The 19,175-nt window shown below is 33.9% G+C and overlaps 1 protein-coding gene across 2 annotated transcripts in view; it reads left to right on the top strand.

The window, feature by feature from the left end:
* Positions 1 to 19,175, top strand: part of AP3B1 (adaptor related protein complex 3 subunit beta 1) — a 153,139-nt gene that overhangs the window by 66,084 nt on the left and 67,880 nt on the right. For both annotated transcript variants that reach the window (XM_066568762.1, XM_066568763.1), the window contains exons 14-17: positions 3,304 to 3,413; positions 12,026 to 12,202; positions 17,561 to 17,747; positions 18,684 to 18,814. In XM_066568762.1, the coding sequence (XP_066424859.1) occupies positions 3,304 to 3,413; positions 12,026 to 12,202; positions 17,561 to 17,747; positions 18,684 to 18,814 (605 nt within the window). The remainder of the gene's footprint in view (positions 1 to 3,303; positions 3,414 to 12,025; positions 12,203 to 17,560; positions 17,748 to 18,683; positions 18,815 to 19,175) is intronic.

Below are 19,175 nucleotides of genomic sequence, written 5' to 3'. Positions count from 1 at the left end.
GTGCAACAGACTCTGGAAAATTTCAATGATGAGTTGCCTTAGTGAATGATTGTCACAAGCTAAACTTGACTGACTCCTGAAGAAAGTGGTTTTGTGAAGCCATGTTGAGGGCTGAGAATTATTTTCCTTCCTCATCTGCTGAAGGAAGGACAGAAAGAAAAGTTGCTTTCTTTCTCTAGTGTGACATTTGGCATTTGATTCATTTCCTTTAAACAATTGCATTGATAGTTTCAACTGACTATTTGGCCCATAAAAGTCATTTTAGATGTTAGAGACATATTATAGGAATTATATAGGGATTATAGGAAGTCTCTTGTCTGACTGTACTGCATGTTGAAATCCTGCAGGTTTTTCATAGGTGGTTGACTTCCATTTTCCGTTGAAAGTTGCCTGGTTGTAGAATGTATAGCTAAAACATTTTTTGCACTGCAAATCTATATGAAATCACAATTCATAAAATTAATGGAACTGTTAATACATATGGCAACTAGTACATATATGTTCAAATTACTGTTAGAATGGCATTAAAGAAAAGCAACTTGTAGCATCCAGTTTATATCTTCTAATAGGGTTTCTGAGATTTGTTATTGATGTTAAAAGGATGGAAAAGTTAACAAGGTAAAAGCTTAAACTTTGGCTAGTTCTGAGAAGCAGAAAGTTAGGTCGTCTGGGTAATTAGCTATAGTGATTGCCTTTTAGATTGTTTTTAACCCTAATAGCATTGTTAGTAACCCTAATAACAAAATGGTTTGAGTTAGAAGGGACCTTTAAATTTCATGTAGTCCAACCTCCCTGCCATGGGCAGTGACACATTGCACAGACCAAGTGGCTTGGAATTCCATCTAACCTGACCTTGAATCTTTTTGGGGAAGGAGCACCCACCAAAATGGCATCCTATCCAAAACCAGTTGATGCAGTTCTGCTGCTTTTAGAAAAAGTGGTTATACAAACTATATACTGTGGATAAATTAGTCTTCACTTGTGTGTTTGAGTTGCTGCGAATGTGGGTTAATGTAAGTGAAAGAAAATTTGATGTAACATTAATGATTTCAAATGTTTTATTTCAGAATTCATTTTTTGAATGTTCTCTGGTAATAGACTCCATGCTGAGATGATTTTCTAAAGTTCTATTATAATGCAGCCAAATTCTCAATTATGGAAGAAGTTTTTTATTTAGTTCTACAGTTTACTGTCTGCTTCATTGTTAATTTTTTTGCGTACATCATTATTTGACAAACTGGAACAGTGTATGACTTGAGTATATTTTAAGTTTTTGAGAAGTTGTTAGGCTGCAAGGTCTTCAGAGATTGTCCTACTTAGTCAATTCCACATCAAAATCCACATCAATTCCACTTCAAAATTGTTAGAAGAAACTAAGATTTTTACTATGACTTGAAAATTTAAACTGCTGGTACCCTGTGTAGTCTTTATTGATAAAGGCATTCCTGATCAGATTTTCTGTGATTTTCAGTCTTTATTTAAAGAATTTAATTTACTTTTTGTCATCCTTTAGATACAATTTAGACTGTTTCAAAATTCTTGTGTTCGTTTATCATTGCATTGTATGGACTTCCTCTTTGATAATTCTAGTAGGAGTTACATTTTAAAATTTTCTTACTGCACATTCAGAATGCTAGTTTTATCTCCCCTTCTAGTATTTTGCTGGAGCTTATTATGGTTTTGAACATAAGTGTTTCTCTTTTATTTCTGCTCATTTTTGGTATCCTTTATGTGCACAAAGTAAACCTCACAGAGTATGACTATGCCAGTCATTATTCTGATACAAATGCATTTTGATTTTGTTTGTATTTTTTCCCAGTATCTAGACTTTTGTAAAATAACTATATTAGTCCAAAATTGTTCACAATTGTGATTAACTAATTGTTTACAATTCTGGTTTATTTTCTTTAAGTTTGCTCCCACAGATAGCATGAAAGTAGTTACTATGGTGACATCTCATCTGTTGCAGTTGATATTATCATAGTCAATTTTAGATTGTCAACAAGTGTTTATAATAATAACTTCATGTGCACTCATTTTTCTAGGTTCAGTTTTATTTTTCTTAACTGTTCAGTGTTTCACAAAATACTGAATGAGGAAAGTTGCCATTCCAATGTTCCCCACTATAAATATTCCAGATTGTAATTTTCAAGTTTCAAGAAGTGGCTTCCTATTTTAATATCTGGCAAAATACAGTGTAAATTAAATTGATCTGTAGGATTGTGCAAGACCTTGAGATGTTAACCTTGCTTCAAGAAGTTAGTCTAGAAAAATGACAGATGTCATGTCAAATAAAAGATGACACAAAAAGCTACAAGCTAAAATCTAAGCATTTCAGAGGCAAATGACATAATGATATGCTCAGAGCTCTTGGAAGGCCTTTCTCCTTAAGGAAGTTTGCCTTCTCAAAAAAAACCCGCAACAGCAAGAAAACCCCACAACCCCCCAAAATTTAGACATCTCTGCCCCATACTGTTCTATTGAAGCTTGAGCATGCTTGGTTGCTGAATGAATGGTCCATGTGTCAGATTAACTCAGACAGAAATGCAGGAATACCTCTGTTTAGCAAATGGTAGTTAGATTTCTTCATCTTTCCTTACATGAGTTTACTCTTCCATGGAAACTTGCCTCTGCTCATGTGGGGTCTTTTTAGCTTCAAAAATTGTACATTTCATACAAGTTGATCAGGCTGTGAATGTTACTTGTTGCAGTAGTTAAGCACTCCAGTGCATGACTTTGGCATGAATCTTACAACAGCTTGCTATTTAGAAGCTTCATTTGAATGTACTAGAGATTAGGTTACAGACCTAAGAGAAACTGTTTATATGCAGAAACATTCTTTGCATTTAGAAAAAATGCAAAGGAGATGTTTAGATATTTCTCTAGCGTATGAATGAGCTGTTACTTTTAATGCAAGCATTTTCATTCTCATTGCAGACTGCAAATTACTTTTGAATATGCATAATTTTAATGAAAATCAGATTTTTTTTACACTTGTTCCTCAATTTTATGGGAAAAATCTGAATTGCAGCCTCACTAAAAAGCAGTTTCATACAGTATATACTAGGTTGGTAATTTTACATTTAGAATGTTTGTGTCCTCTTTTTGCTGGTTGTAACGTGATTCAGGAAGCTGAACTTATATTACTTAGTAGAACGGTTTACCTCTTTCTTACCAAATCAATATAATTCAGTTCTGCAAAGCGTATTTGGAAAGCTTTTACATCTTTTACAATCAATTATTTATGGCTTTTTCTTTTGCATAAATGCTTTTAAAATTAATGATTTGTTTTGTCTAAAACAGAAATTGTAGTTGCTGAAAGTGTTGTTGTCATTAAGAAACTGCTGCAAACTCAGCCGGCACACCATGGTGAAATTATTAAGCATATGGCCAAACTCTTGGATAACATTACAGTGAGTATTTGTTCATACACTCTTATTTGCCTTGTCTACTGATAATGAGATTTTTATTTCCTTTGAATTTGTGCTGTAAATGGAAGTAGGTATATTAGAGAAATACAAAATATTTTTTTTAACATAAAATATTTCTTTTCATGATCTTAGTGGAAAGGAAGTAGAAGCTATCAGATGGCTCCAATTTGTGCCTTAGGTCTGGGAAGCTATTTTTAAAGAGATCCATGGAAATGCTGAGTATTGCTAGTACTATTACTCCAGGATGAATAAGTAGTTTAGAATGTGGAGTGGGTAAATTGAAATGAAAATCATGGGTTTACTTAAGGATTATTCACCAGTTTTCTTCATGATCTGGAGAGGAGTTTAAAAGTTTTATTTCAAACCTTTTTCCCCAAATTACATGACCTTTCCATGGTATCAGACATGCTGCTGTGAGTGTGTTGCAGTGTCTTGAAGTTGCATTTTTATCTTCTGGGTATTTGAGATTCTGTAGTATTTAACATTAAAATTTGAATTATTCCCCATTATCTGTCTTTAGACTTAATTGACCTTTAGGTATGCAAATACTTAGCTCCCAAATTCTCCTCACAGGCCCAGTAATTGATAAAACATTTAGCGATCTGTCCTAAATTAGAGTGTAGCTATGACATCTAGTGTAGCTATGACATCTATCTATTATATCCTTAACCAAAAGTGTCAGATTTTGATCTGTCAACAATTATTTTTCTGTTGAGAACTGTTTAATTTCATAAAATTACATATTTAACATTTATTGATTTTCACAAAATTACATATGTTTTGATAATGGAGCAGTTTCTAAATCAGTGAACCTTCATTTCTCCATAGTCGAATTCAGCAAAGGTTGGAGTATTAAAAGAAAAAGAAAGATGATATTCTTGGTTCATACTTACAGAAAAATTAAATAAATCTTTGGCTGCTAAGAGCTGATGATCAGTTTGTAACCGATATAAAGAAAATAAATTTTACTGAATTGTTCATATCAAAATAAGATACTGTTGCTAATTACATATCAAAGTAAGTAATACCTCATGTATAATAATCACCTGTACTTTCAGAAAATTTGTGCAATATTTTGATGGGATATTACAATTTCAAAAACAATGTTCTGCCACTTTACTAAATGAGTTTGGCATCTTATTTCCACATACTCTACAAGAGAAAATAGTTGCTTCTCTAAATAGACTGTTTAAAACTTAAAAGAGTTTTGTAGCTATTTTATACAATTAATACTTTCAAGTAAATACTCAAAGTTTTGTGGAAAAGAAAATCCTTTTTTAAGTCAAATAACAGGGATGGAGAGAAGACATGCTGTACTTAAACTACTTTAACATTCTCAGGTTTTACAGTATGAGGTTATATAGAATATCAGAAAATGTTAAGTGGTGGGAGAACAGTCTGTGGGATAGAGCAGTCATTGGAATAAAGTAAAAATCAAAATCTGATTCTGAATCCTGGCTTTTATTCAAGAACAAAGTGATGGTGAAGAATTGGAGTAATGTAGTCATGGACCTACAAGGAGCTGTAGGTTCTCCAAAGTGATTTTTTGACATCTTTCTATGACATTTTAAATTACAACTTCAACACACTTACCCTTCTTGGTATGCTCAAGACTTTGAATTAAAGAATATATTTTGAAGAAGTTCGTAATTATAATTCGGGTGCTGTATCATTTTTCTGACTGCCCTTAAAATGCCTGAAAATGAATGTATTCCTTCACAGAATGATTTGGGTTGGGAGGAAACTGTAAAAATCATCTTGTCCAAACCCTTAACTCCTTAATTCTGTAAAGGATAAATGTATACATTTCAGAATGCGTATTTAATTACTGGGGGTGTTAGTTTGAGATGTCAACACTTAATATAGTATTACTGGAATTCCTGACATCTGCACTTGTACATTAAACACTGATCTTACTATGGCAAAAGAGGTTGTGAGTTGACATAACACAATTGCCTTGCATTTTGTCTGGATTTTGTCAAGGATTCCTGACCATTATTACACTGGCAAATGATATACGTACTTACATGCATACACACATATGTACATACTTACTTTTCACAGGGCTTTTTGGCATTTTGGTTGGTTTTGGTTTTTTTCCTTGGCCTCTCTTCTGTTGTTGTAAAGTATTAGGATTGAAACACAGAGGACCTACCCTATATCCCTATACAGGAGTATACCCCTGTTTTTAGGGTACTCTTGCATTTGGATGTAGGAAAAGCAGCCAAATGTGGGCTTGAATGGACTGGAAACTGAAGCATGAGGGAATGTAAACAAAGAAATTCTTTGTTGCTTTTTAGACTCGAAATTAATTTAGTACTAGGTATTACACAGATGAAAGCATGAAGAGGAAATTGTTAACAGAATTAAATACTATTAAATCAAAAAGCCTGTACTGAAAAAAGAAGCTCTTTGATTGTTCTGTCATGATTTAGTTTAAGTCAATGGTAAACAGCCACTAAAATAAGCAAAATTGTTGTAACCTCAGTGGAATAGACTTTTGAATTTGTGCCTGATTTTTTCTCATTGATATTGTTATAAATTTCACTTGTGCTAGTCTGAGATTGTGATTGGCAATGTTGAGATGCCTGAATATCTTCCACAGCAATGTTTTTTTCAGGTCATTTGCTTTACTGAAATTTACTTGTTGTTGTTCTCATCTTCTTCATCCACAGAAGCCATTTAGAAAGGGGTGGGATATAGAATATATAGAAGATAACAATTTTGCCTTGTAAAATAAATTAAATAAGAAGCTAAATATTAAGACCATATATGAAAAATAGTAAGACCAACTATAAGAAATACTAGGAAGTTCACCTAAAAATGCTGAACTCTTGTAGATCCCTGTTGCTAAATTATGATAAAGACTAGGTCCATTTCAGTTTGTCCTTAGATTATTTCTTACATATCTGAAAATAGTGGTTATTTTTGTTCCTTTACTTTTGTGTGTTTTCATTTGTATCTTAAACTTTTATCCCAGGTGTGCCCAGGCAAAGATCCATGAGGTCTATTTTGTGTATGATACTTGCTGAGTTCTTAGAGCTGTGCATAGTACAGTGTGATCTAGCTGTGTTCCAGCCTCCTCTCCTCACACCCTTCAAAAGCTGTAATGGAGAAGTACATGTCTGATGGTGTCCTGAAGGCATTAAACAAGAGAATAATTGGATCTCTTTAAACTTCCATTTTTAAAAATCATATAAACATTTCCATTTAGCTGTCAATGTGTTAATAACATTGTCATGCTTTGCAATTTATTGACTTGCAAAACTGTGAGCCAGAGATTGGAGTAGTGCTCATTTGTGTTAGGTGTGTACTCTGAGGTAGGCTTAATTAATTTAGTGTGTACAGCTTTTATACTGTTTATAAAGAAGTTTAGAAAATATACTTATGGGAAGGAGCCATTTAAAGAAGGGTCAGTTCAAAACCTGTTTTATGAGTCTTATCTCCAGCAGCAACAAAATCTGATGCTTTAGGAAAGGGGTTTTAAAGCTAAGAGAAATTCATTGTGGTGCACATCCAATGTATTTTCTGGATTTCCATTTACTGGAAGCTTCTGCTCACTGTCCACATCATCATACCTACTAATCTAAAAATTCCAATTTCTCCTCATATTCCATGTCTCTGATCAAGTATTCTCCCCTCTCTTTGCCTTTTCCTGATGTGTGGGTTTTAAAGTAGGGTGACCAGAAGTGTACCCAGTAGTCAGATATGCTGGACAAATTTTATGCAATGACATAGTGATACAGCTTGTTCTGTGCTTTTTATCTCACTTTACTGGTGTTGCCTGCCTTTTGACTTCTGCAGAACACTGACTTAACAACTCTATAACTCTCTGAAAATGTTCATGATTCCACAATGTATTTTTCCTTAGAAATACCTTGGGAATTCATCAGTATGTGTAGAATATGTTTTTGCATTCTCTTCTTAATGTTCCAAGGCCAGTAGTCTGTTTCTGCCTTTCATTTTTTAGAAATATTACTTGTTATGGTACATTGTATTTAGTAAGGACTACTATCTGGGTGATGGGAATCTTGACTTCCAGTGTGACTTTTCTCTTACAGTACTACTAAGGCAGATTTTTTTCTTTTGATAGTTGGTGAATTCTTACATTCTTGTTTTTCATTACAGTCTTATTCCTAGTCCTTCTAGAATATGAACAAGAACATTAAACAAGTCTAAAGGGTTTTCTGATCTAGAGATGAGGAGGAATACTTCTTGATTGGATAAGGCATTCCAAATATAGAGCAAAAACAAGACAGTGATGCATAATTTTTAAGAGCTTAATATGCGAGGAAAATCATGTCACTTATGGATGCAATTAAATGTTATTATTTACTGGTTTGGATTGGGATTATTATTACAAGACTAGTGGATTACAGTTTTTAACACTGCTCTGTTCACATAGATAACAAACTTGACTTCCTAGTCTTACATAAATACTGCTCATAGTTCTGTTCCTGATATGGCTTCACAGAACAGAGAGCTTGCTTTCTTTAATTTAGTTCTCCTTTCTTGTGGGGTAGGGAAGGTATCACAAACTATGATATCCATATCTTTGTATGTATTTCAGTTCTGCAAGCTTCAGATTCTAGCCACATTCTTTTACCTTCTTACTTTAATAAATATTTTGTAAACTTTTGTATTAGTAAAGATTTAGCAAACAATTCTCATAATTTGACAATTTTTTTACTTACTCTGATATCTATGTGCTTTTTTAGAATTTGAGAGGAATATGTGGCCACTGGGACATTTTGTCCAGGGACACTGAACTTGAAGTAAATATTCTGCTTGAATAAAATACAATTTAAAAAAAAATTATACACTGTGTAAGAGGTGCAGTCACCAGTAAAAATTCTATTTTAAAGGAATTTTTTATGTAGAGGTTCAAAGAATAGATGAGTCCTTGAAAACAAAAAATTAATACTTCTCTTGTGCTCCTATTCTTTCCTGTGTACCTTTTCGTCTTGCTGTCAGTCTGATATTTCAAATCCATTTTATCCCTCTTTCCAGTTCTGATTCCAAGTAAAATTTTAAAAAATTGCTGGCATGCAAATTTTCTCCTGGATGCAGAAAATTCCACCTCATTTGCAATTTGAGTATCTCTCATTTTGTGACAGATGGGAATAACCAAAACTGGTGATTTTAAGTTGTACTTTACCCTTGTGTTTTATGTGAATATATTGAAGCTGAACTACCTTTCAATAGTTTTTCAATTGCGCTGCATAGAGCAATCTGTAAAGTCCTTACGGTATCTTTCTCTAATTGCTGTAAGTACCCAGAGTCTTGGTTTGAGGGGGAGTGTCTGGCTGGTTTTTTGTTTTTCTTTTGTAACCATTTATTTATTTTCCTTGAGACAGGTAATGGGTTGAAATGGCAACAGAAACTGCCTCCTGGTACTAAAGGCTTAAAAAGTGCACTTAACCACTTGCTCGGGCCATATAGAATAAAACATCAGCAAAGTAATTTACAATCCTGTTTGCCTTTGAGGATAATGCAGAGCAGAGCTGAATAATGAAAGTATTATTTCCTGCATTTTTGTCAATTCAAGGTCCCTACTTAAGCTACACTGGAAGAGGCAGTGAAGGTCCAGAAGGGGCTTCATTTCTTGTTTGCTGTTTTGAGTACCCGGGAAACAACAGCTGTAGGATCATGTACTTGATATTACATGGTTGAGAACTGGAAGGCTTAAACAGGGAAAAAGACGTCCGAAAATATTGTGTGATTTTGACCTCACATGAATCCAGTGACACAGAAACATTGGGTTCATCAGTTTGACATACACTTTTCATTAAAATGGCTTCTGCTCAGGGTTTGATTCAAAAAGTCTCTAATTGGTATTGATTCTTGTGGCAAAAAAATTGTGTTTAATATATATGCAGTATTTACGTAGTACGCTAACCACCTGGTTAAAAGGCAGATTCTCACAAGAAATTTCTGTCTTCCATTGTCACTATTTTTCAAATGAGGTTTTGTTTAGTCTAATTATTTACCATTGTAAAATTAGTTTATTACTCTAATAAATTATTTTACAAACTAGAAAAAAGACTTGAAGAGTAAAACACTGTGCTTAAATGCACACTATTTAAATATATTTAAATACATTTAATTGTGGTTTTAAAGTGTATTCCTGTGCTTGACTAGGAAAATACAAGAATGATACTTGCATGTCATTATTAATGCTGTTACTGAAATTGGTCTGCTCTGTGAGCTCTGTTTGCTTTATCAAAAGACAACAATATGAAAAAGAATGTTTCTGATAGGCTGCTGCCCAAACTATGGTACTTGGTGATCTCTTGTAGAATTTTAGTATTTTAACACGTCTGTAATAAAATATTTTAGAAAAAAAATCTAGCGTAACTGAAATCTGAAGTTGCCTATATATTCTTATTTAGAGGTACCTATCTGTACAGTAGGCAACTTGAACTGCTCCAATACTGGAAAATCTAATGTACCACTCAATTACTATTCTTTAGCCCAATTTAAAATAATAGATTGGGTGTGAGGTCTTAATGCAGTGTAACCTTTGGAACATTAGAAATAACCTCTTTCCCTTTTGAAATCAGTGCACAGTAATGGCATCAGTCTTACCATTTTGCAGGCGAATATACCCTGATTGTTTAAAGTTTTTATACATAGTGGTTGTTCAGTAGCTTGTTCATCTCTCTCATACTGTAAATTCCAAGGCTATTTAACTTTTTGTCAACTCACATTAAATAATTCATCTGTATCTTGATCTGTATTTACGTATATCTATATATGTTAAATCACTGTTATACTACTCTCAGCATATTATGTTACCTCTATCTTAAATTTCTTCCCCATAATCAGAATTGGCTTTATCTCTTACAGGACTTTTTGTTGTTGTTGTTGGACTCTATTCTGTTTATCCATTATGTGCTTTTTCTTTCAGTGGAGGCAGTCCTCTGTTTTCCCCATGACATGCCTGTTTATATTTTTGTTGACGTGTATATTTTTAACCATGTCAAGTACAGAGGCAAATATTGTCAAGTTGACTTTAGTCAGAGTTGTTTCCAAACTTTTTGGAGCACATTTAATCATTAAAAATTCTTGCGAACATGATTAGTATTTCTCTAGTAGGCTTAGTAGGCCATTTTACCTTTTTAAAATATACTTTCGTAAGTAGTACTTTCAAATGTTACAAGATTACTGAGTAAGATACTTCATATTAGGTTCCCATTGTAATTCTGAGAAATAGATACTAATATATTAATAACAGACATGCTGGAACAGCAATTAAAGCATATATGAAAGTTACTAAGAATTAATACTTTGAGAACCACAATGCTGCATTTCTAAAGCACATATATTCTGTGAATCTTATCCAAGGCAAAAGTCACCCTGCCATTAGTGTGAGCTTATTAATAAAGATAACTGTGTAGTATAAGGACTAATGAAAATGACTAATGTTAGTATGAGTTTTTCTGATCTTCTTAGAAAAAGCAATAAAATTTTGTGAAATTGCTGTGGAAACTTTTCTTTTTTCTGAATTACAGTCTGTTTTTGCTAGACTAGAACAGTTATGCTTTTCCCTTGACATTTCAACATTTGAAATTGAAATTGCATTCTCATTGCATTCTTTCTTCCTTCTGCTCAAGGAAGGAGAAAAATGTTTTCAAGGGATGTATGTAACATAGATGCAATTTTTAACTTGACCACCAGGTACTGTAGGGTAGCTCACCTTTTAAAAGAATATGTGTATATTATTTCATTTAAATCTTAACTGCTTCTATCTAAACTGCATGTAGCATGAGCTGCAGTTTTCCTCTGTACTTTTCCATTTCGCCTTCTCTCTGGTTGTGGCATTGCTGTGCTTCTGAACTCAGCATCATAGACTGGGAGTTCATCTGAAAGCTGCTACTGCCAGTTATTTGACAGTGATACTGTCAAGCAGCTCCAAAATGGTAAGACCTGTGTGAACTTTTTGGTCAGTGTTTCAGTTAACATGGTAGATCCCATTCAGAAATTGTGAATATCAATTTTGAACTTCTGTCTCACCAGTATTCTGAGTTCAACTGGTCTTGTTTGCAAAAATACAAATCTTACTGTCATAAAATTCTGAATAAAAATGAAGGAAAGCTAGAAATAAAGAAATACATTCTAAACAGGCTTCTAAAAATAGGCTTCTAAACTAGATAGGCAGGATTTGGGAAAGCTGTATTATTGGAAACCATTTCTGTATGAATATAGTAAAAAAAAAAAAACAAAAAAACAGCTCTATTTTGTTTACATGTGGTGTTATAACCTGGTGGCAGGAATTCACAACCACATCTTGAAGGCTTGGGCTGTGTTCCCAAATCTCATCAGCTTGTACTGTGAATATCAACATGTCACTTCTGTGTGCCTCTGTATCATCAACCTGTAAGGCATGGGTTTTGGGTCAGAATCAGTATCTTACATTTCTATGAATATTCAGTCCTCCACAGTGGCTGTTTTTAATTTCACACTGCATAACTTTTATGTCAATTGTCTTTAAATAGTATTTTGTTTAACTTGTTATTGAACAAAAGACACATACAAGTATGCAAAGCAGTCTTTGTGACTCTGTTAACTTAGAGTGCTCAATGTTTTCTCAGGTTCCAGTAGCCAGAGCCAGCATCCTCTGGCTCATCGGTGAGTACTGTGAACGGGTTCCAAAGATCGCACCTGATGTTCTGAGGAAGACAGCCAAGAGTTTCACAAATGAAGACGACCTTGTAAAGTTGCAGATCTTAAATTTGGGTGCAAAACTCTACTTAACAAATTCAAAGCAGGTAAACCTAAACTCAGTATTGTATATATTTAGAGTCATGGAAGGTTTTGTACAGTCTGCATAGATCAGTAATGATTTCTGCTATATAAGTAAACAAACCTAGTCCATAATATTCTATGAAGAAAAGCAGAACATATGTTTTCAAGAAATACAATAGACTAAATCTAATCATGAGTCTTTAAGTGTGTGCTGGATCATAAATGTGAATATAGGGACAAGATAAGCTCTTTTTTGTATTTGCCTTTTGGAAATTGTGAAATTTTTACCTCACATAAATAGAGAAGATCTGTAAATTGTGTTAGCAATACCAGGTAGTAGTTTTTGATGATGTGATTTAATGTTTTCTGAAACCAAAATCAGAGCTTTTGAGAAAATGCTGTCATTTTGAACAAGAAGCTGCCCATTTTTTTGTTCAGGATATCTAAAAGGAAATTCGAGTAATAGGCCTTGTTTTCTATTTCCAACAGTGCTTGTTTTAAAGATAGTAACCAGTTTCTCTTGTTTTTTAATCTTTTTTGTTGGTTGGTTGGTTTGATTTAGTTTTTCCTATTTCCTTTTATCTTGGATGAGTTTTAATATCACTAGTAGTAAAAATAATCTAAAAATGTCAGATAAAAAGACATGAAGATTAGCTCTCCAAGCAGCTGAAAACAATGGCTATGAGTGGTGCCAGGTGCCTCACTCTTCCAAGTGACAACACTGTGAATCCCATCACTGACTATGGAATGTAGCATTTTGACACTAATTTTTCACTGGAAATCCAGTTATTGCTGTAAAATATTGTAAAATCAAAGATTTTTTTCCAAATGTAGAAGAAATACGTTGTCTGATATATGTACTTTTCTGGGCTGCTAGACTTCTTTGTTTTAAAACAGTTTGCACAGCATAGGATTTTGCATCTCTGCAACTGTGATGTCTTCTTGTTCCTTGATAGTTATATGCAACTACAGCAGTGATCTGTCTTAGGCTTTATTTTGTAGGGCATGTGGGACATGAAGTGTCTTTCCATGCATTCAGACTGGAGTGAATGCTTTGCTTATACAGTCTAAAATGGGACAGTAATAAAAGGTGACTTCTCTCTGGCAGTGCTCATCTTAAAGAAAATGCTGACAGAGATAAGAAAATATTTGGGTTGACTGTCTAAAGTATCTTCTTTTAGCCCATTATATTTACTAATTTTCCATATAGTTTTTGTAATTTTCCGCATAAATTCTTCCACATCATATTTGGTCAAAAATCCATTGCATACAAGAAGATGATGATTTCTGTGATGCGTTTTTTCCTGTGATTCCTTTGATGCATTTCACATCTTAATACATTTTAAATCATCATTGTAAGTGCTCTTTAAAAAACTCTTTATTCAAACATGGTAATGATGATAAAGCAGAAGAAACTGTCTCTGAGATGCCTACATAAATGATGAATTTCATCAAAGGGTGTTTTCCTCTTGTAGTTTTAGGTTGTGGAAAAATAACTTCTTATCTCAAGTGGTCAAGGTATCCACATAAAATTTCTGACAGTGTACGTCTGGTGACTTGGCTTGATTCAAAGTTCCATTCAAACTAGAATACCATGGGTTTCCCATTAGAGACTGAGAACACTTTTCCTATATCTACATGAATATCCAGGAGGAACTCTTCTCTACTCACTCAGTATTAAAATTACTTCCTGGAATTACTTCACTTCCTAAAAAGTCCAGCCATTTTTCAGTTTCATTTTTAAAATTTGATGTCAAATCTTGTGGACTTGATTGACCAGTTGTAAGTCTGTCCACCTCTCCTCAGTCCCGTGTTTTCTGTCTCCATATCATATCCTATGACATAGTAACTTTATGAATAATTCATCAGTTTCATCCAAAGTTAACGGAGTTGTGAAAACCTCAAAGATAAAATTTCACTTTATTGAAAACACTCAATGCCGACTGAGTAGATGAAAGATCTCTTTCACCAGGTGAGGAAAAGGCAGGTTGAACTCAGCTTGACTTAACTTCTGTTTAGTCTTGTTTGAAGAAAAGCACAAAGTTCTGGAGTAAATAAGACTTGCTTGTTTTACTCATTTTGTCTAAGTATATTATTTTATTTGCTTGTAGTTTCCTGAAGTATATGGTGAAACAGTGAACACATTCACAGGATTTTAAACAAGATTTCTTAAAAAAATTTAAAATATACTTTAAATCCTGAGATCACCTCATGGACTTTCAAAGACTTCCCTATAATTTAAGGAAGTTCCAGATTCAGTTATATCTGGATAGGTATGTAGTAAAAACAGGCTTCCGTCTGGTTGTCTGTATTTTTTGATAAACTTGATTTGTTTTTTCAACACTTAAAGTCATAAAACCTTGAGTGTGCTAGATAGCGCATATAAGAGAAATATGTCATATAGTTGCCTAAGATGCTTCTTGCATGTAACGGAAAGAATAAAGAGATTTTGATTTTTGATAGGCTTCTGTAGTGTAATGCAGTAGGTCTCCCACCAGAAAAAGTCCCAAGTAGTTGTAGAGTGTAAATAGATATGTCAATCGTGGTTTAGCACAATAGCCTTATCTTGTGTGTCCAAAGAATCAAGTTACTGAAAGCTAATGATATATAGGAGTGGATAGATAACTGTTTCTCTCTCATTGTAGAGCCTCATCTGTTGGTAAAACCTGTATTGTAAAATATTCAAGTGGGGATCTACCAAAAAATTAATTGCTGCTAATATAGGATAGCCATTAAATCCTTAAATAGAATTATTGTCACTAGAAAATTCCAGAAATGTTGCTGGAGGATGATTGAATTCTAGAAATACCTACACCTAACCCTTCTAGCCAAAACGAAGTGTACAAAAAATAATAATGGGTTCGACAGTTTGGGGATAAAAGAAATTATATTCATCCTATATAATGTGCATGTAGAGATATCAGGAAATATCGACATGTGATAATAAGTGTCTTAAATCACAGATCAGAATACTTTATCACTATTCTATGAAGCAGTCATGGTTTGCAGAATCTGTCATGATTCACCAAATCAGTGTGCTTGCTGAAATGATTTTCTGCTTCTTTTGAGAACTACCTTGTTGGAAAAATTTACATGTATTTGTTGGTTTATTTTTTGTTTTTAATTAAAAATAATTGTTTCTATCAGCTACCTCCATGTAGAAAAGAGCTTCTACTTGTTTGATTGCTTTACTATAAGAAAAATTTTAAAAATTAGATTCCCTCTCTGTTTCCATGAAAACTATAGTGTATATGATAATTGCGAAGAGACTTCTTGGAGACACAGAACATTCTTGTGTATAAGTTTGTTGTGTATTTATCTGTATTGAACAATATGAAAATTATATTTTAGAGGACAGAACAGGGAACAGGTAAAGAGAGAAGATCATGGAGAAAATTACGCCATTAAAGGAATTGCAGTCTTTCAGGATCAACTCTTTATATGTCATATTTGTCTTTATGTAATTCCATCAACACTCACTGAAAAAATGCCCTCTGTGACAAGGCCTTCAACTTTTCCCATCCCTATAGCAATTCACAGGTTAAGATCATTGTGTTTTATGATCCATTCTCCTAAGCTTCCTGCCATGACAGTGAGGAGTCTTGTCTTGTTTTACAGTGGAGAAGTGATGATAAAGGCTGCAGGAGGTATCCCTCATTTAGTTTAATGCATGCTACCTGGGAACCCTCCCTTCCAATTCCATTTAGATTGAACAGTGTAAGTCCTGCATGAGTGCAGATTATGTAGGCTCAGTCTGATGCAGTTGTTTAAAATTTTATACCCTCATACAGAATTAGCTGCCAATAAACTGTGAAATACATATGGGAAAGTTTTGCCTTTCCCAGAACTAAGACAGTACCTCAAGGAAAAAAACCCTTTTCACAGAGCCATTCTTGGGTATCAGAGAGAAAAAAGAAACAAAAAATATTTCATTGACAGTTTTTTTTAAACTATGCTGTTATATTATTCTAATGTATAATGACTTATTTATTCCAACCTCTGGTACCATAGGTTATTTTTGAAATGCTTGCATATGTTGTATTGATGAGGTTTAAATTAGAACCATTTTCTGTTTACTGTGTATCTCACTTACAGGAGTTAATCAGTACTCTGAAAAAGCATTTTTATGTCTCCAGAAAAAAACTTCAACTTGCATCCTCAAGTTGGAAATTTTTAATCTGACCTTTTTTTTTTCAAATGGCATGTACAAAAATTAACTGATTTTTTTGGACATATTTTTCTGCTCACATGATTGAAACTGTGTTATAGTCATAGCAATAGCATGATAAATAATATATATATGCTAGGTTGTTTCTTTGTATAATGCAGTTAATCTCTTATGATTATACATTATTAACCCTGTCTTATGCATCTGTTCTGAGCTGAAGTACCAAAATGTGCTTCCTTAGGATGGTATATCACTTCTGCTCTTTTTCCTGTTTGGTTGTATTAGAGGAAGAAGCATACATGTTTCAAATTAATCTAGTGGATTCCAGTCTATTCAGCAGTGTTGCTCTGGTTACACTACATTATTTTTATTTTCTATGTTTCCTTCCTTCCTTATATTATTTTCTTAGTTTAAAAAATTATCTGAATTGTTAAAATTATTTAAGAAGTTAATATTCTCAAACATCAAATTAGGAAGCTGTTGTTATGCTGTAAAAACCTGTGATAGTGTAAGTTGCTCTTACATAAATAAATAAATGACTGATATTACTGAAGGCTTTAAGAAAAAAAATGGAAGAAGTCTTTTATCCTGGTTTTTAGAGGGCATCAGCAGCTTGCTTTTATGAAAAAGTAACAGCTAAATGCACTGCAAATAATTTGCAGTAATCCAGTTCAGTGATTCATGTGTCTGCTTTAATGGGTCATAATTCAGGATAAAGTAACTGAGTGCAGTCAGAGTGCAGACACTGCTTATGCCAGGGACAGTATCTCTTCATAAAACACACCTCAGCAGAAGCAGTTTGCCAGCCCCCTAATACCCTCTGATGTTTTGATGTCCTGCATATTTTTCCGATTAAGTTTTGAGTGCCATGTTTTTAGTTGTATTTCCACATTCATTATCCTCACGTAGACCCTTCAGCGGGTTTGCCATATATGATTATTTTTTTAATGATGCCTTTCTTTCCACTTCAGCAGTTTAATAATCTAGCACATGGCTGCTTCTCAGTACTCAGCATTCACCTCCCCAATACAGAAGAGGACATGTGCTTTGGCTGCAGAATTCCATTTGCAGCTTTAGAAATGCATATTCCCTGTGGAGCAACATTTGTTTGACATAACCATTCATTTTTATTACCTCTTTAAATATGTTTATCCAGAGTTATCAATAATCATAAATAACTTGTATTCTGTTCTTGTCCTGTTTTTTTCCACAGACAAAATTGCTTACCCAGTATGTATTAAATCTCGGCAAGTATGATCAAAGCTACGACATCAGAGACCGTACAAGATTTATTAGGCAGCTTATTGTTCCGAATGAGAAGAGTGGAGCTTTAAGCAAATATGCCAAAAAAATATTTCTGGCACAGAAACCTGCCCCATTGCTTGAGTCTCCTTTTAAAGGTATAACTGCCAAAATCATTTGGTAAATGTTCATTGTGTAAAGGAATGCGGCAGCTTATTCTATTTCAAATACTCTCACAAATTGTGTCACTTAGCAAATAGAAAAGATTAATATGCAAGGATGCTCAGTCTGCTTACTTGCTTTTCAACAAGCGAGGTGCACAGTGCATTTCTCTAGCGATAAACCCTGGCAATATGATCTATTTCTATTCATGTAGATTTTAAATTTTATTTAAATAACAGAAGGTATGTCTTTTGAGGAAAACTATTCTTCAATTTAGGAAAATAGCTCTAGGATTTTACCTGGACTTTATTAGATGATTGTTAATGTGAGTATTTCAAATGTTATATGAATTTGAAATAAATTGAATCTCTGTAGATATTTTTTTCTCCAAAATAATAATTTTCCCTCTGTATTTTGCCTGTTGTTTTACAAGTAATATTCATTGTCTGTCTTCTCAAGTTAAAAGGCTATCAGGCTGTCTAAATTAAAAATACTCTATTATTGTGACAATTTGCATTTTAGTTTTCATACTTACTTAGGTCTAGTTTTGAAGCTTTAAAAGAAGCTCCATTTTGAAGAAAAACTATTAAAATTCTGGATGTGTTTGTGCCAAGACATGTATATGGATTGTTTAACTGTGCTGTCATTCTTAATATTCACAGTAAAGTAATTTTTAGAGAAGCTACATTTCAGAGCAACACCTCTAAACACACTGACTGATTAGCTTTTTTATTGACCATTATGGGGGAGATTATTGTAATCTATGGACTGAAATCAGTTTTTTGACCTATGAAGAGCTTCCTAGTTTATATTTATTCCGTGACATTTGAGGTAATACAATGGCAATTACCTTTAGCCCTGATTAAGATTGCTCCTTGTGGTAGAGCTCACAGTGTTTGTGTGTTTCTTCCCTCCCCCTGCTTTTTTAATAGATCGGGATCATTTCCAGCTTGGCACATTGTCTCACACACTGAACAGCCGAGCCACTGGGTACCTGGAGCTGTCCGACTGGCCAGAGGTGGCACCTGATCCCTCTGTCCGAAACGTCGACGTGGCTGAGTCGGTACGTCAGCGTCACCGAAAGTAACTTTGCTGAAGGCGCTCATCAATACAGAGTGTTAGCCCAAAACTACAAGTATTTAAATATTATCTGTGGGCTGTGTTGAAAGCCATTGATGCGTGGGAATGTCCTGTTGCTTATTTTATCTTAGAAATCAAGCATCTGGAAACTTGCTTAATGCTAGTTCTTTTCAATGACAGAAGTGGATAAACTGTAGCCACTTTTGCTTCATTTTTGGAGTAAGTAGGCTTTTTTCACCTCCATCTCACTTCTGATTTCCTATCTTTTATCTCCACTCTGCTGCAGTATGTTAATTGAGTGTAGCTGGACTACCAAAGTCAGAAATGAAGAGGTTGGTTTGTGA

Source organism: Molothrus aeneus, chromosome Z (assembly GCF_037042795.1).
Source record: "Molothrus aeneus isolate 106 chromosome Z, BPBGC_Maene_1.0, whole genome shotgun sequence".
NCBI classification, from domain to species: domain Eukaryota; kingdom Metazoa; phylum Chordata; class Aves; order Passeriformes; family Icteridae; genus Molothrus; species Molothrus aeneus.
The sequence above is the reverse complement of the archived record's forward strand: the minus strand, read 5'-3'. Positions and strand labels throughout refer to the sequence as shown.